At 40.6% G+C, this 23,909-nt stretch overlaps 1 protein-coding gene across 2 annotated transcripts in view; it reads right to left on the minus strand.

Annotated features, from left to right (window-relative positions):
- Positions 1-23,909, minus strand: part of dok4 (docking protein 4) — a 49,073-nt gene that overhangs the window by 20,845 nt on the left and 4,319 nt on the right. The window contains exons 3-4 of one of the 2 annotated variants that reach the window (XM_088613719.1): positions 9,734-9,818; positions 3,157-3,369 (exon numbers count right to left, since the gene is read on the minus strand). In XM_088613719.1, the coding sequence (XP_088469845.1) occupies positions 3,157-3,369; positions 9,734-9,818 (298 nt within the window). The remainder of the gene's footprint in view (positions 1-3,156; positions 3,370-9,733; positions 9,819-23,909) is intronic. The other variant, XM_088613720.1, reaches the window with a different exon arrangement.

Consider the following 23,909-nt stretch of genomic DNA (forward strand, 5'->3'; position numbering starts at 1 on the left):
CATGTTGCTACGGCACGTGAAAGTTGGAAGAAAAGCAAAGATCCATTCTGACTCTGGGCAGATTGTAAATACTCCAACCCAGGGAACGAGGTTTTCCCATTGTACGTTGCTACAGATAATCGCCGTTGTTCTGAAGCGCGAGAAAACTCTAATTGTACACAGCAGTGTAATAAACCTGAGCAGTAGAGTAAGTCGGCGTGTTGCAGCTGGAAACAAAAAGGAGGGTTCATTTATCCCGATTGCTAGTCTCAGAGCCTCAATACAATCAAAACAAAGCAGGAAGCACACAAAGTAAAATAAACATTTTAGACAAGCTACAAATACTGTCCTACTGAGCAAGGCAACAATGAAATGCAAGCGTGAATTCTAATATCACAACACTATTACTTAAAGGAATTCTTTGTCTTAATTGAACCTGAAGAAAACGGGCATGTATGATGTTATTAGCCCCAGGTCTAGGAGCTGCACTGAAGGCCCATGGGAGACTAGCAGGTGGAGCCTTGCAGTGTCACAGCTGAAAACCACCAGTAATTGGCAGGGGCTCAGATGGGCTGAGGGATGGAGCTGCATGCACCACATGCTGTCCCTTCAGAGTGCGGACAGTCCCTGCAGGACCAAAGGGGCCTATGTCGGAGACCCATCATGTAACAAACCTCAAGCAGGCGACTGACCTGTCCAGCAGAGAGCCTGCCCTATACAGATCTGCTGTCATTAATCATAGACCTGAGCGCTCTACAGAAACAGGAATCAGGAGTTGAAGCTGACAAACACACCACACTTGAATAGAAATGCACTCAAGACAACAGGATAGGAAGAAGCTTTAATCAAGGAGCTGAAGAGGTGTCAGTGGGGCCAGAAGGGGGTGCACACCCTGCGGTCTGTGTGGGTCCTAATACCCCAGTATAGTGACGGGGGCACTATACTGTAAAAAAGGCACAATCCAAGGTCCTGACTCTCTGTGGTCATTAAAAATCCCAGGGTGTTACTCAAAGTGTAGTGGTGTTACATCCGGTGTCCTGGCCAAATGTCCCATTGGCCTTTACCAATCATGGCCTCCTTACAATCCCCATCTCTGAATTGGCTTCATCACTCTGTTCTCCTCCCCACTGATAGATGGTGTGTGGTGAGAGTACTGGCCCACTATGGCTGCCGTCGCATCATCCACTGGTGGTGGTGGAGGGGAGTCCCCGTTAATTGTGAAGCACTTTGAGTGGAGTGTCCAGAAAAACACGATATAAGTGGAAAGAATTATTATTATTACAAGGAGCTTTCACCCTTGATTAAAATTAAAATGTTTCTGTATGTCAACTGAGGAGGATGTCAGAGTGACAAGGTTTTTGTTGTTTGCATGATTAAGGAGAGAGAGCTTCTAAAATACCCCCATAAATCAATCTGAAATAAAGTTTCATGAGAAATTCTCTGAAATTCTTTAAATGTGAAAATAACCACTTATTGCGAATAGAGGGACAAAAAGGGTCCTTAAGTGAGCTTCAGATGTCTTTTGCTGCTTATCCTCTTGTTTCTCGTCACTGCCAAAGAACAAGGCAGGTTTAACAGGTAATCCCTCCTCACTTTAGCACAGCCTGAGGCTCAATTAAACCTGCTCCGTCAGGCCAGATGCTCTGCACTGTGGACGCTCTGTCCCTGAAGCCCTCACGTGTCCCGACTCAGATGATCTCAAGCCTGTGTGTCCCAGCACAGATAACAACAAAACAGTAGTTTCCATGAGGAGGCTGAGGCTTCTCTGGGTTTTAATTAAGAGATTAATGTTTTGCTGTTGTGCTCTTCAACAATATAGATTTTTCAATGAGATCATAGGATTAGCTGCATTTACATTGTATTAGGGCAAGTCAAAGCAATAGCATAAAAGAAACTTCAGGAGTAGGAATACAGTACATGCTGCATTTTATAGTTTGAAGTTGCTATATTGTATAATAAGGAACATTATCATGTTTTGTTTCCATGATTAGAATTGTATTTCTTTCACATTAAATGTGACAGTCAGTTGTCAACTTTTTTTAAATCTACTGTAGATAAGCAAACAGAGGTCTGCTACATAGTATCAGCTAAAAAAATCAAACAAGAAACAAGCCCAGTTTGTTCCAATTCTAAAAGGAGCATCACACGCCACTTGGAACAGAAAAAAACAGACCTACTGAGAGCACATTTGCAATCATGTCCTCTGAAAAAATCGAGAGGCTGAAAAGAAACCCACTTTAGGCGCGATAATCTGTAGCCCAGGAGCTATGGAGCAATCTGTGTCCCCAAATCCTGATAATTGGGGCCTAAATGTCCAGGCAGACTGAAAAACAATTGCATTAGGGTATTCTGAAGCCCCAATACAAATAACCTTGCACCTGATGCTGAGTGCAGTGACCGCCTGCAGAATAAAACCGACAATGAAACAGTCTCATGTTGTCGAGATTAATCTGTCAGGATTTATGATCCTGTGCACAGTGACGGGCAGAAAATTCCATGCTGGAGACTAACACAGAACTCAGCAACAACCTCGCTGGGTGAAGGCTCAGTCCCAGAGCTCTGTTACTAACAAGTAAACAGGCATAACCAACAGATAGGCACTGAAACAGAAAACAGAAATTATAGAAATTCTGGGAGGGTCTACAACAAGCCGAAACAAGGTGGAAAACTGATGTTTCAATCAGTCAGTATATATGCCTGGTAAAACGAAGTGTAACATCAGTCCTAAGGGGACTCAGCTCAAATGCACAGCTTCCTCCCACTTCAGTACATCTTGAAAACTGAACTACTCAAATCCATAATTGATGGAATATTAATGCAGCAGTTTAAATATAAGTCTACGTGCTCTGTGCAATATCATTTATGCCCACCCACCACTGCCTCCGACTCTTCAAGTCCTTTACAGCCACCTCCACTGCCCTGGAAGGCACTGTGGTGTAACCCACACACATCAGAAGTTTCATGAAACAGCTTCTGCTTCTCACTGTGTCACACTGAAATCAACTAGGCCTTGCGCAGCTACCCAATTGAGTCCTGTCGCAGCTGCGTTACCAAAGGTCATGGAGAGAGACACACGCGGAATTTCAGATTACTGGAAAATAGCAACTGTGAAGCAGTGGGAGAGCAGCCAAAATCCCAGACCCAGGCAAGCCTGAAATGCAGTCGCACTTGACTTACCCCTAATTTTCTGCTTCTCATCCGAACGTAGCCCTGCTTGACAATATCGTTGAAGTTTGAAGCCATGTCTGTAGGCCTTGGGTTTTTATCATCCAGTCCTCCTGTCTGGAGCGATTCTCCTCCTGTCCTCCCTTCTCCCGTCTCCTCCCTCCGTCTTCCCCGAACACGACCTCCTCTCACTCCCTCTCCATCACCGCCGTCCTTCCTTCCTTTCTGAAAGAAAAATACGGCAACTCTGCTTCAAAACAAGAAAACTGTAGGAGGCAAGAATGGACCCCCCCCCAAACACATTTCACAAAGGACAGTTATCTTTTTTACAGCAAGAGAACAAACCCCTTGAAGAAAAGGAAAAAGTGTTGGAGCTAACAAAACTGGGCTACAAGATTTGAACAAGATCAAATCCTAATCATACTTCAAGCAGTTACCATAAGCAATTTTATCTTCAAGCATACTGGTAGCAGACATTGACTTTCTTTAAAGAGCAAGATGTGATAATGTCTTCCTACAGGCGCTTAGTATATTCTCAGAATACAGCATTGTAAATCTTCCTTTTGGGAGAAAAGAGGAGAGAATTAAATTTTCATGGGGACTTCATTTACCAGACAAAATAATGAGACTAAATGCCTCTGCCAACGCTCATTTTATGTGAAATTAGAACTAACCCGCACACATGAAACAGTAGTTTCTTGTGAATGAACGCTCTAAAAAGGTGGCAGGCTGTGAAGTGAAGACGATACACAATAAAACACATTCTGATCCGTCTCACTCTACAGATAAGAAACGACGATACTATCTGAGCTCAACCTCGAATTCCCACATCTAAAGAGATCAGAGGAGGAAACGTAGAACAGGGCCTCACTCAAGGTAAAATGCTTTTTCTTACTACATTTTCAACCCCCAAATATGAAGGCTGTACCGAACAAACGGCACATCTAACTTAAAGACTCACAAACTCAAAAAAACAACAATTAAAATTAAACATTTAAACAAAAGACGTGACCCGACATTTAACAAAACTGAAAATTAAAAATGAGCAGAATCTCTCAGAGCAAAACAGTCTGCTTACTCAATCCCTTCTAACATCTGAACTATCAACAGCATGTAAATCAAAGCATCAACACATCTGCACTTCTATTTAGCTCATGCACACACAGTTTTTCAGCACCAGAAAGTTAATCCCAAATAATTTAGCTTTGTAAACCAAACGCACACCGGGTACAGGGTCACCTAAGTAATAATTAACAAGAAATAACAACTCCCAAGAGTTAAAAGTATTGAAAATGTTTGCTGAGCCTTCATTCATAGCAAATTTGGCTTAATCAGCTTGGCTGAGTATGAGCACCTTGGCCACAGGACAAGGAGATGGGACCCCCCTGCAGAGTAAGGAGGGGCCGGAGGGGAGCTGCACGGGTGGGAATGGGCGTGGAGGAGGGATGCAAAAGTCACATGCAAAGGAGAAAAGTCTCATCAGTGGGATTTATTGTTTTTTTTTAAGTGAGAAAATGACATCAAGAAGCATTACGATTTACAACAGCGGAGGCAAATGGAACCTGGCTGCTGTCATCCACCCCCAAAACATTCATTGTAAACTCCATTAGAGCATTTGCATGGAAAGAAATGCTCAGAAAAAGCTATATAGTGGGAGTTTACAGGCCCTTTACTGTACCCTGGATAACTAAAAACACATTAAGAAGTAATCGATCAAAAGAGCTGCCTGCCTTCTGAGCTACACCGCCCAAATATGACCACATTAGAATTCTTGGTTTGTTGTCAAGGGATTATATCACCAACTTAGTGGTGGAAACAAGCCCTGTGGTAAAATGAACTAATCAAGTGTCAGGGCTCACACTGTCCACTGCTTTGGGCTTCAAAAGGAAAAAAAAAACGTTCAATACGGAAAGGTGGAACACACAGAGAAAAATGTAAAACAAAACCTTAAAATAACATTTATTCTAATTTTCTCTTCCAATACCTTGCTCTCAGCTAAATGCCTGGGCTCTTTTAATAGTTTAAGATTCTACCAACTGACCGTTTAAAAATCGATACAGATCAATAGCCATTTTCTTCAATTGATGGTGTGAGACTGCTTATTCTTCTCTAAATGAATATTTGCACACTCTGCTATATTGACTCTTTGAGAATTTCTATACCTGGGCTATCAGATAGGAAGTGGTTAGCATTTACCTGTGTCTGTAGTCCTCAAACAGGCTCATAATGCCTGCAATAACAGCCTGAACTCCAATTGCTGGCTCTAAACAAGTTTGAAAACCTATTGGCACCTGGTTCTTAGTTTTCTGTACAGATATGTTAGAGCGCTGTGTTCCAGTCATGATGCTAATTGGAAGAAAATGAAGTCAGACAATGACAAATTCTATTGCATTTCCAAACTGGGAGAAACTCACTAATGTAAACTGATGTTTTTCAGTTAAACTAAATAAACTCTAAAGAGCTATAATTACTTTAAGTGGTCCATTTGAGAAACTTTGACAAGGAGGGCTAGTATTGTTCCAAAACATAAGCGGTCTTCAACTGATGGACTAATACAAGGTTACTTAAGCAAAGGCACTGGAACAGCCTGATGCTTTTTTACAGTGATAGCCGTACCTCTCTAAATAAAGACCAAGGTGCATTTTGGGGTAGATCGTTTTGCCTGCAATTGTATGATAAAAGTAAATCTAACATAGGGCCATTTGCATTAAAGGAGGAAATACAGGGTTTTCAGACTTATAAGCATGTTTCACGACAGCTGAAAATATAAAAAAAAATTAAGGCCCCACTTAAGGTGATTTTCCCATAATTGTTTTCACTAAAAAACATGGCAACTAACACACACAGACAACACTGCTGCCAGCATCAAGAGATGAGAGATGCTGAGAGTGATTTTCCTGCTTCCACTTTTTTAAACACATGCTGTTGCTGTTCTTGGCATACACAGGACTGGAAACATCTTTTAAATTACTTATATCATACCACATATTGGGATCACAATATGATTATGATTTAGATCATAGGTGAAGAGACCTTACCTCTTGAAAGGCTTTAAGATATGCAAATGGAGGCAGCATACAAAAAAAGTTTAAAAATCAGAAGCTTCTGAATTATGCAAATCAATCTAGCTGAACTCTAAAACTCTAAAATAAAGGTATGAACAAACCCAAATTGATTTTGCTGTGCCTCCCGCATAATTATATGGCCGGATGCCTCTGAAGATTATGGTGATGTAGTGATTGACCATCTCCTGTTCAATAACCATCAATACCCAGCTTGGGAGCTTATCTAGGGAAAGTGCAATTTGATTGATCTCAAGCTGTTTACAGAAGCAGCCTACACCCGCGTGATTTCCAAACTCATTTCTTCAGATCAAGAGTGCTTAAATTCAAATCATGCAGTGGTCTGCTGCATTTCATGGGGGGAAAAAAATGAAATTGAACTGCTGGGCACTAAAAAGACTGTGAAATAGTGCAGCAGCACATGGCCTCACAAAATCATGTCATAATCAACCTCCCCTGCCTCTCATTTTTCCTATTCTACTTGTTACCCACATTGGAAATGTATGAAATCCAGTGCAGTCCAGGAGCTAGAGCAGCAATCTAGGGTGCTCACAGACTGTGAGTCTTGTTAGGAGGAGATGGATTATGTAATGAGACTCCCCACAGCAGAGTTTGAACTCCCAGCCTTGCATGACAGAGGTGAGAACACTGGTGCTGCTACAGGAGTGGGAGAAAGCATTAATCACTACAACATTCTCATACCTGAAAAACAGCAGCAGAGATTTGATTTTCACGCCTTCAGAAGGAAACATGGCCAGTTTTTCGCCACTCTATTTAGATGAGGTGCACACACCTGAAGGGCTTTAACAAACAGGGTTTTCACTGGGTAATGATTCAGCTCGGCGAGCTAAAAGAGTTACATTTGCCTTATTTAGAAAAAAATCGTCCTCTCTATACCATTAAACAGAGGAATTTCTTCTTCCTACTCATGAGGTTTTTTTTTCCACACTCTGTTTACAAAAGGCCACAGCAGAAACACAGCCAACCAGTCCATTACGACCATACTGAAAGGTAAGGGAGAGAGTCAACAAGTATCTTAGTTTGTATTCCACTGCAAGATTTTGGCCCAGCTGCTTTGGTAACTAAAACACCGGTAATTCATTTCCGTGCAAATTTCCTCAAAGGTTTGGTCTAGAATTTCTAGTAAACAACATCCATAAAAAGATTTTCATCAAGGAGACACAAGACACACAAGATAAATCAAGAGAATCAGACTGGAATGCAACAGAAAGTATGCACTCAGAAATGCAGCATTGAAAACCACTATTGCATGTTTTTCTCTGTGCTGTAGTGCTGAGATTGATGAGAGACAAGTGCCGCCTAGATAACTATTATCTCACCCACACCCACTCAGAGGTCAGGTGCATGGGGATCATTTATGAACCAGCCTATTGCCTGATAAGCTTAAACCACTCCACTGGGATATGTGGGTGTGTTAACCCATGACAGACAGGTGACAGCATGAGTAATTTATGAACACTGCACTAAACTCCATGTAGAGTAACGTTAAAGACTGGATACAAGAGCCCTGTGCTGACCAGACATGACAGCTAGGTGCTCTCAGAAGGTAACAGCCTGCTGAGGGCAGGTGAAGTCGAGACAATGGAATCAAATAATCTTATGGTACATTAATCTGGGAGAAAGGACAGACATTTATTTTCTGTGTGAAAGGGAAACAAGAGACTGATTGTCAGTTTCAGGTCAATTTCATGAACCACTTCACTCTAATTCCCAAAGAGTAGTTACTGAGCGCCAAAACAAAACTCTGCGCATTGATGAAACAAAACGATGCATTGAAAATGACGCTAGAGAAGGTAGTCATTTCAGCTTGATGAGTTCAGGGGGAAAGAAATGTCGAACAGCCTCGACTTCTGAAAAACAGGACTGGGGATGAACCATTCTGAATGGGTTTGGCTTTGTTTCCATCAAACTAGGAAATGTGTTTGGGTCACATTAATAATGTTGATCTTGCAATACCCAATCAGTAGCAAGTTCAAGTTTTAGTCCTACTGCTGCCTATTTCCGCAATGCAAGCTTTTCCACTAAACCTACATGTGGAAGGCTGGTTATTTTATCACTTCCTTGTGAAGAGTGTGTTACATCTGTGTGGTTGTAACTCCTTTATCATTGCATGCACCTGACAGAAATGTACTTATAGCTCCAAGTTCAGCCACACAATATCGACTTGTCAGGGAAAGGTGTTGCTCTCTACAGGTTCCTAAGCTAAAGGCCTACAAGGTGTTAATGGAACAAAGATCAAATGAAGTGAACTATTCGTAAAGATGCCCTTGAAAAGAGAGAGGTAAATTAAGATTTTTGAACTCTGAAGGTTAATTATGCATTATAGGCAGGCTGTAATAAACTGCTGGATTTAGCAGACTTCTAGTTTTTCATCTTGATGCAATTAATGGAGACAGATTAACAACCAGCGTCTGCGTCAGCCTGGAATCCCAAAAGACCCCCCCTTCCCTTCCCTCTCCCCCACCCTCAATTTGAGCACAAAAACAAATCCTCTCACCCAATTAATACTCCGACTTGACTAATAACCCACCAGGGAGGTGAATAGGAGGGGCAGCGCTGATGCCAAACCAACGCTCCAGTGAAATAAGGCTCACAGAGCAGTTCTCTCACCCAGTGAGAACCAGTCGGTGTGTGAAATCAACCAGGCTGATAGTTTGAGGCAGAGCTACAGTACTAAGGATAAAGCTGTGTTTAAATATTGCAACATCTTCTGGGCTCTTAGGAGATATGTAAGGAGATATATTGGGATGTTGAAGGATATTTATTGATGAATATCCTCGTCTCCTACTTGAGCGGAGCAAAACTGAGGAGAAAAATAAGTGCACTTATTTTTTAGGTAAAAATGTAGGAAATATAGCAAACTAATAACACCCCATTACGTAAACATGAAAAACAACTGTCGATTATTTTCAAATGTTGAATACATTTTAAAACAATATTTGCAGCAATTGTATTATGTCCTTTCTTGCTGTTAGTATATACTGGAGACTACATACTGTTTTTTTCCAATTTCAATCAATTTCTGTTTGTACGTAGCGCCTTTCAGCACAAGAGTATTCTCAAGGCACACATCCATTGAAAAAAAAAATGTCCATATTTTTGTCCCCCACCAGAAACCAAATCTTAGATTTAGTAAGAATGAAAGATCTCTGCACCATTTGCATGGATACCTGATGCTATACAGTACGTTTTCAAAGTGGGATGGCAAGATTAGCAGCAGCAGATAAACGCTTCTTGAAAAGGTTTATATAAACAACAAAAAGAAGCAAATTTGTCTCTTTTGTTGAATGACATGTCCTTCCTTTTTGTTTCCATAGTGAAACCCAAAGCAGAGGTCTTTGGAAGGCTCTCCAAAACACAGGGTACACAGCAGAGGAAGAATACACTTTATGTTGTCAATGTATCTGAAAGCTAGAAATGACCGATTTCTGTCATTAGCAGATTTGCTCACGCGTTCGGTTAAGGATATCCATGTTCGTCTGAAAGCGAATGTACAAGGGAATCACCTGGTGCTTTCTTCTGACCCTGATAAACCTGTCAGTTGCGTTGGCCTTGAGTGACTCCGGGAGCAGCCTCGACTTTACAAGCCTACTGAGAGGGAGAGAGAGCGAGAGGGAAGAGAGAGAGACAGATCTAGAGAAAGGCTGCTTCACTGCTTCTATCGAGGTTCAGCTGGCTGGCATCCTGCAACTCTGCCATTACCACCAGCAGATCAAACCCCCTGAGCAAGCGTGGGCATGTTTTTGTGGGTGTATGGATGCCAAACATCTCCCACTCTCAGCAAGTGAAGGAGAGCTGGAGTAGAGAACATTAAAGCTTCAGTTTCCTATTGTCAAACCCAATTTTACACCGAATTAAGCTCTTTTGTTGCTGAAGGAGCACCAGAAAGGGTCTTATTATGCTACCCTCTGCAATCATGAGTGCCAAACGCACTCTCCAGCATATCCGTAACACCCATCCTTGTTCTGCCACTCTCCAACTGTATCTTTGGCCAAGCTGATTAGATGAAATCCTGCACATAATCCATGTTTCAGTCTTCATTATGCTGCACATCTGGCCATTGAGGCTGGTATATTCACCAGACATAATTGCTTGTCCTCCAAAAAAATAAGCACAGGACAGAAAAGGACAAAAGCTCGCAACACCCCCCTCCACCCGCCTCCCCATCCAGTTAGCACAGTACTATAGTGTTTAATTGGCATTTATTCCCTATAGACCCACATCGAATCAATCTGCAGGGTTTGCATTAAGTATTAATTGTTTAAACAAAAGATTTGTTCTTTAATTAACAGAGCGCCTTGGCTTTTCCAGTTTAAGCAAACCCTAACAGAACGCTTAACAACTGAGCTACAGATTAACTGATTTCACAGCTATTCAGAGGCACAGCATCTTCCCAAGGATAGGCATTCAGAATGCGATCGGGCATTCTGAGGGGTACAGCATGTAGACTGTGAAACAGCTCCCACATGCATGATCATTTCACCCCGGTTCACCTGAAACTTCGCTTCTCCCAAAAGGTTTTTTTAAAAAAGGAAATTACTACTGGTGCGAGAGTCAGTGATGAGCTTTATAGCTACATACTGTATCATAAACTATATGTGAAAGAACACTGTCGAAACACACACTGAACTTCACAGGCACCAGAATGAATTTCACAGTGCAGTTGAAAGTTTATTTTGAAAATTAATGCATTATCGTTACAAGTTACATGTAAGGGATTTGTTTTTATTAAATTGATAAGAAGCAGGGGAAAATACTTTTAGATATGGCCTATTACTTCAGTTTTTACAGTAGTATTACTTTGGTAACTGCACAGATCGCTGCAATTGATTACTTTAAAAATTAACTTGCTGTACATTTAAAAACCACACAAGTAACTTCCAACTCTAATGCATTACATTTTTCAAATCAACCTCTTCTAAAGGGTCACAGATCTAACAAACAGTATAGACAACAGTTCTAACAGAAACTCAGAGCACAAAATAGGACAGCATCCTGGACAGGATGCCAATCCCTCACAGAGCACACATACTCAGAGACAACAACCGAAGTAAAAACATGCACCCTGGCTGAAAGTGAACCAGTGATCTATGAGCTGTGAGACTGGAGCACTAGAAAGCCTATATCCAAGCCACACGAATTAGAGGCACTTCTGTTGGTACACATGCTTCTGGTACCTCAATGAGGGCAAAGGCAGACCTGGCTAATGCATCAGTTCAACCAGCCTCAAGGGTTTGCAAGCAGTAAGAAAAACTAATAAGAAAGCAAAGCAAATAAGGAAGCAAAATTCAGGCCACCCTCAGCTACAGAACTAATCCCCACATCAAATGCAGAGCTGAATCAACTGTTGAGTAGGCTGAGTGATGGAGTGTCTCCACAGTCATTTATGAACATGCAAGCTTTGCAACATAATCACCTCTGTGTGTGAAGTGATCCACTGTTAGGGGTATTCACCGATTTTCTGGTAGGGCGGTATTTGAAATGGTAGCAGTCAGAGGTGCTGTCTTCAGCGTGTATCCTGACACGCGCACAGTCCCAACACCATGACAGACTGCTTAAAGTCAACATTGACTACAAGCCTCTCCCACCCCATGCAAATAATGCAAGAACTGGAGGTCTTTATCTCTTGTAAAAGGGGAAGGAATCCGGTTTAGCTACCGCAGGAGCACGCACAGCAAAATAATCTATGACCCTGTTCCAGTTATCAAAACAAACAGACGGGTCATTACTGTCAATCCACAAGCACACACAAAGGATGGGAGTCTCACCAGGAATAACAGATGTGCGTGTGTGCGTTTTATCAGAGGGAATCAGCTAAAACAGTTAAAAATATTTTCCACTGCTCACTTTCATTACAACATAAAATGCAAAACATTTTTAATATAGAATGGGTGACTTTTGTATTTGCAACTCACTTAGGTTTTATATTTACTTTTAGCAGATTTTATACAAGCACATCTATTTGTAGGAATATTTAATTAGCATCAACATGAACTTGCAGTGCACAAAATGGATTATAGCCGCATGTTAACAATGTTCTTCTTTAATTTAAACACTTGAAGCAAGTCTAGTAAGAACGACAAATAGATAAGAAACATTTTCCCAACAGACAGGCTGTCTTTAAAGATTTCTCAATGAAATGAAAATACCCTACAAATGCCTGAGCTAGTTCTCATTCTACAGCAGGATAAAGAGAGTGAAAAAAAACATGTTTTTGAAAAGAACATTTAAGCCTTCCATTTGCAGAGAAGTGTCTATTGGTAATCAATGATCCAGGACAAGCAGTCTGATTTTCAAAGCTTTTGCACTTTATTAGGCAATGGTGTCTACAATAAATATGAAGATACTTATACTACAGAATAAAACACATGCATGACTTATATAATTTAAGCTTATACATAGCTTATACTCATAAGTCAAACACATGCCTTTCAATAACTGAGTTGTACAAACAACCATGCATGTTCTGTAGGTGCAGCAGGATGCCCTTAAGTACTGAGGTGAAACCTACTTCAGACTGGAAGGAAAATGAAATGCCTATAGATCCTGCTGTAAGAATCCTGCTTTTTACAAGACTAGCAAGACTATTTTTAACAGAGAATTGGGAGAAATACACACATTGCAAAAGGGTTTGCTTGGCTATCATACTCTGTTTTACACCAGTGTGCTTTATGCATAATTTTGATTTAATGGCCGAGAGACAATATGATCCACATATACTGGACAATGTACTCCGGAGCATTTTGCGTTTCAAAATGACGAATCCTTATTCTTTTTCAGGGTGGGGATTTTAAAACTGCTTAAAAGAACCAGATGGAAGTGCAGGATTTTGTATGTGGCAAATATTATCGGATAAAGATTACAGTATATAACACTGTCAAAAAGGAATGACTAATAATTGTTGTGCATTTCTATTGCACATGTTATGGATCTCAAAGCACTTTTTCACTTTCAAAAGATAGGAAGAGGCCCAGTTCATCCACTGTCATGCAGCACCTCTCGATAACAGATAACCCCGTGGAAAAGGGGAAAACTCCAGGGAGGTCAGAATGCGACTCTTAAAAACAGCACCAGGGGATTTTTAATGGCCCAGGTCTCATCTGACCTAAAACACAAAAAACTAAAATTCTTTTAGAAATTCAATTACATAGATAAAAAAAATAGATGTAAATTGGGGTGGGTCAGGATCTAAAGGTTCAATGCTAAATCTTTAATGCGTCAATACTTAATGCAGCGCAGCCAAGTTAATGAAAGCGTTCAATCTAAGTTGTCCCTTCAGGCTGGTCCCAGTGCAGCCCCTCAGCTCTCCTCCTCTGAGTCGTGCCTACATTGCTCATGATGTGTTAATAGCCTCCTGGGATTGGCTTGCCTGACCCTCAGCATTAACCTTTAGGCTTAGTGCAGACAGCCGCCTCTAGCAAAAAAAAGAGCTGTAAACTGGATTAGTAGCACCTCTTTTGTTGGACGATCTTATCAGATGGGGTTTAACCCTTTCAATATCCAGCCCTGACCGAGAGTCAGAGTCCTTTTTTTTAAGGTTTCTAAACCTGCCTTTTCATTTTACCACACCTGCCCCAAATTTCTGTCACTTCAGATAAATATGTAAATCTTGTAAAAAAAAGGTACAGACAAGGAGATGCCATTCCTCCATCCAGGTCGATTGATATAAGGATCTCATCTGGCCGCTGCTCCAAATAAATCAGGGATTATACATGTGTATATGGCTTGTTCCACCCTCCCAGAATCCTTAGTATGAAGGGGACCTCCTGTTCTAAGCTCGGCATGTAGTGTCCTGTAGTTTTTATCTCTGTGTTTCACGGTTCACTGTTGAACTGTTGGTTCTGGTTATAAAGAAATGTAAACTGTGAGGTACAGGCCAACTGTTTAATTTGGTCATTTTTTAATTTCCATTGCAGCTTCTACAACGTATACTATCCATCCAATTATAGGATCATCTACAAATCTAACAAGCTTACGAGCTAAATCATAATCTTGATCACTGGTAAAAATTAGGTAGAGCAGAGGTCCAAATACAGATCCCTGTGGTACTCCACTACTTAAATCCCCCCAATATGAGCATTCACCCCTTAACTGGACTTCTTCTTATTCATTAACCAGTTCCTAAATCACAGATAGACATTCAAGTTAAGGCATACCACCTAAAATTTAAGAATTAATCTTTAATCAAAATGGGAAGATGGCCCTGCTCCTGCAGAAAATAAGCTTTGCTGTGATCAAAGTACAAGTACTGCCACTTTACTGACAGGCTAATAGGTTGCTAACAGAGTTAATGGGCACAATTATTATGATCTTAAAAAAACAGAAACAGAACAGCTTGGAGAAGAGATGAAGACCTTCACAGTGAAGCACCTGAAGAACAGAGATGAAGACCTTCACAGTAAAGCACCTGAAGAACAGAGATGAAGACCTTCACAGTGAAGCATCTTCAGCCCCCAGGACTTCACCCCCAAACACTGCCACCTCTCCTCGTCCACATCAGCCTCTCCCTGGAAAATACCTGTTGTATTCTTCCTGCACTGCGTGTCCCACACCTCTGAATATCGCAAACTCCACAACAGCCTTTCATATGACACAAGAACACAAATACACATCCTACAATATTGACTAAAGAGTCTGACATTCTACTATGAAAAAATATAATCATTTATTCATCACATGCCTAAAGGCAAAGGAAAGAAATGCAATTTCCACATAAATACAGTGAAGCAATTGTTTGCTCTTTTGGTTTGCTTTTTTAAAATTCAATACACTTTAACCTTCCCTTTGCATTGGAATGTTACAGGCGGTTTTATAAATATTTCCTCTTGTTCTTTTTTGTAATTCCTCCATTAAAATAAAAAAGTCTAACAAACCAGTGGGCTGGCCCTAGGTTCTGTGTTCTCCACAATGCCTTTTTAAGCAAACTAAAAAAAAATATTGAGTCATTTAAATTCAGAGAATTAAAATCATAGCAGAGTCAAGGGACCTGAATCCTTAAACCTATTCATGAAAAATAAACTAGAGCCAAAGCACTATTTCGAAAGATCAAGAGATGACTAAAGCTTTCACTGAGGCTGTCCTAAGGTTCATTTTGTGCACATAACAGGAAGCAATCAGCAGCAAGGAACTTAATTAGAACTGAAATTAATAAAATGTGAATATGCTAGGTTTCACAATGCATAAAATATGTTAAGGATCATTGTGGTTAGAATATCAGAGTGACAGCCCTTTTTCAACATAAAGTCCAGACAAGGTCTCTAAGAACTCTTCATGACCTCAGGCAGCTCTTCTCTCTTTACAAGATGTTTTCCTGCAGATGCTTCGTTATTGTCTGTATTGAACAAGCAATTCACATGGACCCAGACATTCATGAAAGGCTTACCTTTCTGTTCGAGAATCAAACTGTAATGAAAATGCCTGTTTTGGAGGCTAGATTCAGGCATTAGCTGAATTCCCCTACCTCAGCTGCCAAAGGGAAAAAAAAATGAAACTGAATATTCTGAGGCAGAATATGTTTCTTTAAAACCCCACACTCAAGAGAGTACGTGACAATGGAAAGGTACACGGAGTCTTGGCAACAGAAGTAATCTCACATGAAGATAAGAACAGAACCCAGGAAACATAACCAGGTCAGATCAAGATCTGTGTCAAGATGATAATCAGAAAGCACACGCTCCAAAACATTTAAATTCTCAGCTTGTTCAAAGTCTTTCTTCACAGCAAGTTGCTGAGTTATTATAAGGCATCTGCCTTATAATTTGTGCACACAGTACATGTCCATGACGACATCATGTGTTCTACAGGTTTGTGAGACACTTCAATAATAAAAAAAGACTTGGACATAAAATTCAAAGGCAGCTCATAACACCAATCAGGATATTTTCTCCTCTGGGCTTGATCTGAAACCCAAAACAGGCTGTCAGAAACTGAAAGCCATTTACAGTTATTATAAAGAAACTCCTGCTCAATGAGAATTAGCCAGAGATTCTCTCCAAGGTCCGGTTTTTCAACTCCGAATCGGAGCCTAATCCTTCGTTTTGTACATCCTGAATAGCAGCTATCAGGAAAAGAGTGGGAGGAGTGCTTCAGCACTTTAAATCTGGGTCCACAACATGCTTATTTGTGCAACACTGCAAATCTGAGAGCCAGGATGCTGGATGCCAATTTATCAGCAGTTTTTATGAGCAACCACATTCTAATTCAGTCCGGAGTCAAGAGTTGAACTAAATGAAAGAAAATTTTGTCTTCTGCAATTTAGTGGGCGACATTAAGGCAGAACAACAATGAAAATGTTTTTCCCAAGAAATAAAGCACAAATAGCTTTGGCTATTTCATTGAAGGGGAAAAAACCAATTAATGACTTAAAGTAAACACAGCTCTTTTTATTTACACAAGCTTTTATGTTTGTGCTATGGGGGAGGACAGAACTTTTTAGATATCCATTACAAGCATGCACAATATGATTGTACATACACAGCATTATTTACCACATTACAAAGTAGGACAAGACTGCAATGATGCTCATGAATGAAGTTTAGCAGATGCTCAAAATCAAGAGAAATCCTCAGCCACAGCTGATCATCAACTCTGACTGCACTGGTGGTTTAAATGCTACTTGTTCTATGAGACAAAACAATATGGACTTGCTACAGAGCAAACTCAAAATAACATTATAAAGTTAGTGAAATAACCCTTCTATTTAGACAGCCCCAGAGAGAGAAGATTGACACAATATTTTATCTGGAAACCCTCTCAATCACTTTATTGTTGCTTCACAGTAGCTGTTTTGGTATTAAAAGAAAAACAGTTTGGATGTCATTTTGGTCTCTGCATGTACAGTAGATAAAAAGGAGAAGCTGTCTGAAACAACAGAATCTTTTCCCCTCTTCTAAGGGCTGATAGTCATGGTGAATCCAAAACATTTCTAGCAAAATGGCAAAATAAAATGCTGAAAAATGAGCAGCACTTGAAATAAGATCTGCCTGAATTTTTGTTAAACCTCTGGGTAAATAAGAAGTGCTATACTTCATTTATCTCTGCCTTCAGCAGAATTAAGATCCAAACGCAATTCTCTGCTACTATATGTCATTTCATGTCTGATTTATATTTTCTAATTATTCAATACTTACTTTTGGTGCGGTCCACATCACTCAAAATGAATAGCTGCAATTCTTCTCATTTAGTCTAACACCAAGCATTTTTAGCATTTCAGAGATATTCCTGGTGCTGTAGTTCACATTTCCTTTTTTGTCATGGCCTGCGCACTTTCAGCTGTCGGAGGCCACCTCCCTTCTGGAGCTATTTTATCTTTACCTTCAAAGCTAAAGTCAAAATTGTTGTTATAAATAAAATTTAAAAAGTTAGCAATTCAAGAAGCTGTAGTATATTGTGATGCCCCTTTTAAAAAATCAATAACAGTTTAGGGAGTTATCACATATTGTAGAGAAAAAATGTGACAAAACAGAGTTTTATGACGCATTTTCATATAGCCTTGGTAAGCCTGAGAGCATGAAGGAGGAAAAATATGGCAGATTCCTTTCGAAGAGGGCAGAGGAGGGCTACAGGGGATTCATTAATGTCAGACACTTCGTGCTTGCGAGCAACAGTTCTGAATTTCACTTCACTGCAGATATGACATTATCCTTCAAATGCTAATACTCCAACAAGGGCTTGTTTTCCACAAATCAATACAAGTGAGCAACAGGAGAAATTATTGCCAGACATGGAAAAAATAATCTAGTACGCAACATATACAACCCAAAGTCTTGTAAGAAACTCTCTGGAGACTGAAAGTTTTGAATATTTGGGAAGATGAGAAATAAAAAGGTTCATCTTTCTGTATAAACAAATGAAATAATTCCTGGAGAAGTATGTAGCTCAAAATATTTGCCTTCATACTTGATGGGCTGCCTACATCTTACACAGTCCTGGAATAGCCTTCTAAATAAATTCCCCCAGGAATCTCTTTCTAACAACCTACAGCAAAAGGTAGGTACAGTAACATGTTTGGGAAAAAAAAATATTAAGATGTTAAGAAGATCAAGAGCATGCTGTAGTAACGAAAAATTCTCAAGGGGTATCAGTTAGGTTCCATAGCAAAATACTTTTTCAGTTGCTTCTGTAAGACATGACTGTTTAGCAGTTCCTTCACCGTGTTGGCATCACACAGCACTAATGACAGGTCCAGTGCGCACCACTGCTTGGTTATATCAGTGTGTCAATCTCCCAACACTCAATCTCAGCCAATATACTCGGGACTCCGGCTGGCCTAAAGGGCTGTTTGAGATCACCAAGTCAAACTAGACAGCTCTACATAAACAGCCAACGGCCAAAAAAAAAAAAACAACAAATTTCTGAAATACCTGAGCAAACTCTCCCCCTTGAATGTAAGAAACTCAACCGAAACCAAGCAAAAAAAAATGTTGCAAACACAGGAAATGCCAGAAACAATTAAACAGTGACTGACATCTGGTTCCTCACAGGCAAACTTTGTGTAAAATATTAAAACTGCAATATGATACTGTAACACAGAAAAAAAAACATTCCAACCTATACTTGTGTTTACAGCCTGTAGGAGGTTCTCTGCTCTCAAAAACTCAGCCCTGTAGGTGTAATAATGCCCAAGGTCTCAATCACACAATTGTTTGATCTTGTCAAAGCTTATTTTCACAAACCTTATCCAAATACCTGCTCGACAGAAAAACAAAACAGCAAAGGAGCCATTCTTTGGAAAATCCTCTTAAATGCACTTCAGTTTCAGAAAAAAAGCATGGCATTGCAAGACAGAGGATGAAGAGGAAAATATTAAAGTTTACAAACAAGGGGAGGTATTCTGGCCCATCAACCCTGTTTTGTTATTTGTAGTTAATTGATCTCCAAGGGTCTCATCTTGCTGTTACTTGAAAGAAACCAAGGTTTCAGCTTCAACAACATGGCTGAGTAGCTTGTTCCATGCTCCCACAACCCTTTGGGTAAAGAACTGTCTCCAGTTCTCAGTTTTAAAAGCGTTTGTACACAGTTTCCACTTGTGCCCACTAGTTCATGTAGCAGAAATGTGGCAAAGATGTAGCAAAGGGTTTGTATATATCAGACTGTCTCATACCCCTCTGCCCGGAGGACAAATTGACAGTCAGCAACTTTCAACAACGACCTTCCACTTTAAACATCAAACCAAATTGTAACATTTAGACGCTGATAATATTTAAAAATCAAATAACTGACTATACCATACGGTAGCTGTAATTTCAGAGCAGTAGCTGCCCAGAACCAGATGACCAGATGTCTTGGGGTTTCACAGAAGTCATCAAAAATAACAAAGAAACCAACACGCAATTCAAAACAAATGTCCATTTACAAAGTGCACTAGGGCAAGAAAAATATCTGAAAAGCAGACAATACCGACAACACAAAAATAGCCAAACCGTGGTTTTACAGGGAACGCACCACTAGCAACTAAAAAAGAAACCAGGCTTAAGACAAAGCAAGAAGTGGAACAGCACAAGCTTCCAATTAAAACTAGATCTAAACAAAGACTGAGCTCCTTCTAAATAAAGACCCTCAGCTCCCTCCTGGCTCCTCCTGATGGACAGGTAAGAATCTGTGTGAACCAGAGAGTCAAGGGCTGTAACCTCACACAAAATAGCACAACAGAGGCAAGACAAGAAACACACACAGTGGACCGAAACAAAAACAAGAAAAAATGAACGCAAATATATAAGAACAAAAGACAACAACTCTTAGAATAGCAACACTAATAATAACAATGAGTATGTATATGCCAAATACAATGTCCTTTTCTAATGTGTTCTGGGATGATGAGCTCAGATGTCGAAGATAACAAATAGGTGAATGAACAATGAATACATGAACCTGAAAGACCTCAGGGGAGGTCATGTGACAAGGCCGTGTACGAGCCCTCAGGCACAGTCTTCAACTCATTTCAAGGCTTTTCCATTACAGAGAAGGAAAGTGAGTATTAATAGTCTTTACCTTATTTGGGAACCTCCAGAATGTCCCTACGGCTTTCAGGAGGTAACTGGGTACCAGTTTGGAAGACCATGACCTGTATCATTCATAAGATGAAAAGTATCACTCGGTTGCAGCTTTAAAAGGAAGCTGGACAGTGTCGGGCCCCCCTGGGCTCCAAAAGACTGAGCTGACACACTGGAATCTTCCAAACACCATTGTCCAACACACACATCACCAACATTTCCACACCCCAATAACAGGCGGATTTCTGAAAGGGGGAGACATCTCAGAAAGAAGAGGGGAATTCTTGCCCTGCTATCAATCAACAATCCTATTTCTTTATTCTGTGATTTGTACAAATGGTAAACAAAATTATTAAAATGAGAGGCCACTGAAACAATCACAAAACATTCAGACTACACTTAGTGGAGCGTAGGGGTTGAGTACATTAAGTTGCTGTGTCACTATAAGCCTAGACTCTCACTTCACTGGTGATTTCTGACACAGCTACCAGTCACTTTCATCAATCACCTTTGGGTTGAACTGTTATTCGGTTCCTCATTGCTCAGTGTATAAGCTACAATATGTTTGCTAGTAATAATAAAAAGGATCTGGAAGAAGTGGTGAGCATTCTGGGTTGGGGGGTTAGAAATCCCAGGCAGGAAGCTGCCATTGTATTCTCAAGCAAAGTACTTCACTTAGGCATTTCAGGAAAAGCCCTCCTGTACACAGGTTGTCACTGCCAATGCAAATTTGATCTCAATTGACTTACCTGGTAAAATAAAGGAATAAAATCCATCCTGCTGAGGTATTCTATTGTATACTGCCTTACTGCAAAATGACACGCTTTTCAGGCTAACACACTTAAGACCAGACCACAACAGCACTAAAAGGTCCGACGTTCTGCACACTTTAAGGCAAAATGTTCTTCACTTGAACTTGAATGACGTGTGAATAACGAACAGAAGCAAAACTGTCCTGCAAAGCAAGTGTGACCTTAAAATACTCCCGTGGAGAACAGCACGAGTAAAACTAAATTATCATTATACTAAAATACAACGATAGAACATTAGGTGCTTGTTATTTGTGCTTTCTAACAAAGAATATCCAGGCACTGACTGAAGGCAGCTGCCTTCAATTTGAGGTATAAACACATGAAGTAGCTACCATTATTGCTTGCTAGATAAGTCTGCCAGTGCAGTTTGGTTTAATAACTACCCGAAACTTACTGACACAGACAATCCATAAAGAATTTATAACCGTCTTCCACTGACATTTAAACTGAGTAGCCTTCAGGGATTAAAGGCTGTCAAATGATTTTAACGTTAAAGGAAGAGTCAATATCTGTGATGTTTTTTATTGTTGCTTTATGTCATTTTCTTTTACCGTCTAGTAAAAAAAAAGAAACATTTTAAGTTCCACACTCACACCAAGGACACCACGATGTGGCAGGCCACCTTCAACGAGACACAATCACGGTACACTGAAGGACAGCCTCCACATAGCTTTGAGCTTCTGGCACTCAGCCTGCTGAGAAGTTCACAAGTTCTTCCCAGAGCCTGTAAGGCTTATAACAAAAGAGGGAGGGATGACAACAGGCAAGTTCAATGAGACTCGGCTGTCAGTAATCCGCAATCACTCCTGATGTCATTTCCTCTCCTAAAACATGATAAGTACTGTTTGTGACCCCCTTATCTCCCTCATATACGTCTTTTGCCTCCCTCCTCCACCCCATCTCCACTTCCTAAGCTGCCTCTTGGCCACTCCTCCCTCTGCAGGGGTCCCAGCCTCCTCGTCCTGGGGCCCGGAGGACAGCTCTCAGCCAAGCAGGTTGAGCCAAATGACTAAAACATTGCATAAGCCTTTCAGTACACTCAATTTTTGGATATTGTTATTCCTAGTGAATGCTGCTTTTATCCAACGTAAATGAGATTTGCACCCATTTACACAGGTGGGTATTTTACGGGAACAATCCTGGTGAATCAATTTCCTCAGTGGTACAATAGCGGTGTCTCACCTGGATTCAAACCCAAATCCGTCCAGTTATGTGTGCAGGAAATTAACCACGGCTCCCCACTCTGAAACAAAAAATCTCTCTTCCACTACTCCACTAGAAAAATGCTTCCTATCTGCAGTATGCATTGACATCCACGTTTATTGATATTTCACATGGGTGTTTTTCCTCTTTTCCTTCTGCCATGCACCTACAGCAGTTACTCATTAAATGTTGGGAGCAAAACAGGACTCAGGCACCCAGATGAAAGAGAGTTCTCGAGCTACACAGGAAAAGAGCCCAAACCATTCTACTGTTAGGAATTCTGTCCTTGGGACAAGACTACGTCCTTGAGTTCATTACAGGATGTAGAAAAATTCTCGGCTCTCTGCTGTCTGAGAGACAGTTGCCTTGGAAAATTAAAAAAAAAGAAGAACAAAAAAAAGAACAAGACGTTACAGACTAATTGAAGGCTCCTCTTCAATCAAAAGAAATTACAGTACTTAAGTTGAAGCCTTCTTAAGGGTACTATGGTTACAGAAACATAAAAAAGCACTGAGAATGGAAAAAGCTATTTAGAAGCAATTGAATCATACTGTATAAGATAAATATAATGGGGTGGACAAAAAAAGACAGGACAACCTGCCAAATATATTAACCACACCTTAACAAACTGTCATTAAACAATTAAAACTCCTTTAAAAAGTCTGATATGCCTTGAACAATCCTTACCACCAATCGACAGGCGAGTCTGTCGTTTCACAGGCAAGAAATGCTGCACTGAAGTCTAGGTGGTGATTAGAGGGTTTTCTCAGGGTGTGTGAGGCCAGGCTGGTTGGTTCCATGGCGTCAGGAAACAACTCCCATAATCCCTTGTACTGGTGATCTCTTCGTGCTCAGCTGTGTAATTCTGCCATGGAGAGCTGCAGGAGTGCTGAAGGGCTGGGGCGAAAGCCCAGACTATGTCTCTGGCTCTACAATTTCAAACTGGGAGATGCTTAAAGCAGAGAGGGTGAGGAGGGGGACAATCCTAGGCCCGCGGGAATTTTGTTGCACTTTCCCCAGCTTGATTTTGCTCAGTAAAGAATGGGTTTCCAGAAACACACCTTCTCTTCAGACCTGTCTGCCACTTCACTTTAAAATCACACCTGTTGTCTGCTACAGTGGGTCTCCGCCCTGGTCCTGGAGGAACTGGTCCTGGTCTCGGTTGAGCTCTAAATCTCCAGTGCTAATTGATGACTTAACGGAGCTGCTTGCTTGTTCAGACTTTTATTTACCTTGGCTATTCCCGAGTATGGAAAAAATACCTCACTTGCTTGCCTTTATTTTTCAACAGCCCTTACCAGCTGATCAATTAATGATAAACAGACACAAGTGGGAATGACAGTGCATCAGACACACCCCACGATAAGTGTTTTTCCTTATGCAGAGGTTATTTTTCAGGCAACGCACCTACAGTAAATGAGGACAGTTCTGGAACTCAGAAATTGGTACAGGGGTGATACTAATTACAAATCCCCTTTGACCCCTTTGCAAATTCACAGATAGGTCCCACATTGTAAACCGAAATCAACTGATCTCTGATTAAGAACTTTGTTAAGATAAAAAGACAACCTTCTTCCAGGACAAGGGCTGGGAATCACTGATCGACTATACACCTACTTTATCTTGCTAGTTTCCTTCGTTCAGCACAGACAGCCATTCTTTCAGTGAGGCATTTA

This window comes from Lepisosteus platostomus, chromosome 20, assembly GCF_059453375.1.
Source record: "Lepisosteus platostomus isolate fLepPlt1 chromosome 20, fLepPlt1.hap1, whole genome shotgun sequence".
Classification (NCBI taxonomy): domain Eukaryota; kingdom Metazoa; phylum Chordata; class Actinopteri; order Semionotiformes; family Lepisosteidae; genus Lepisosteus; species Lepisosteus platostomus.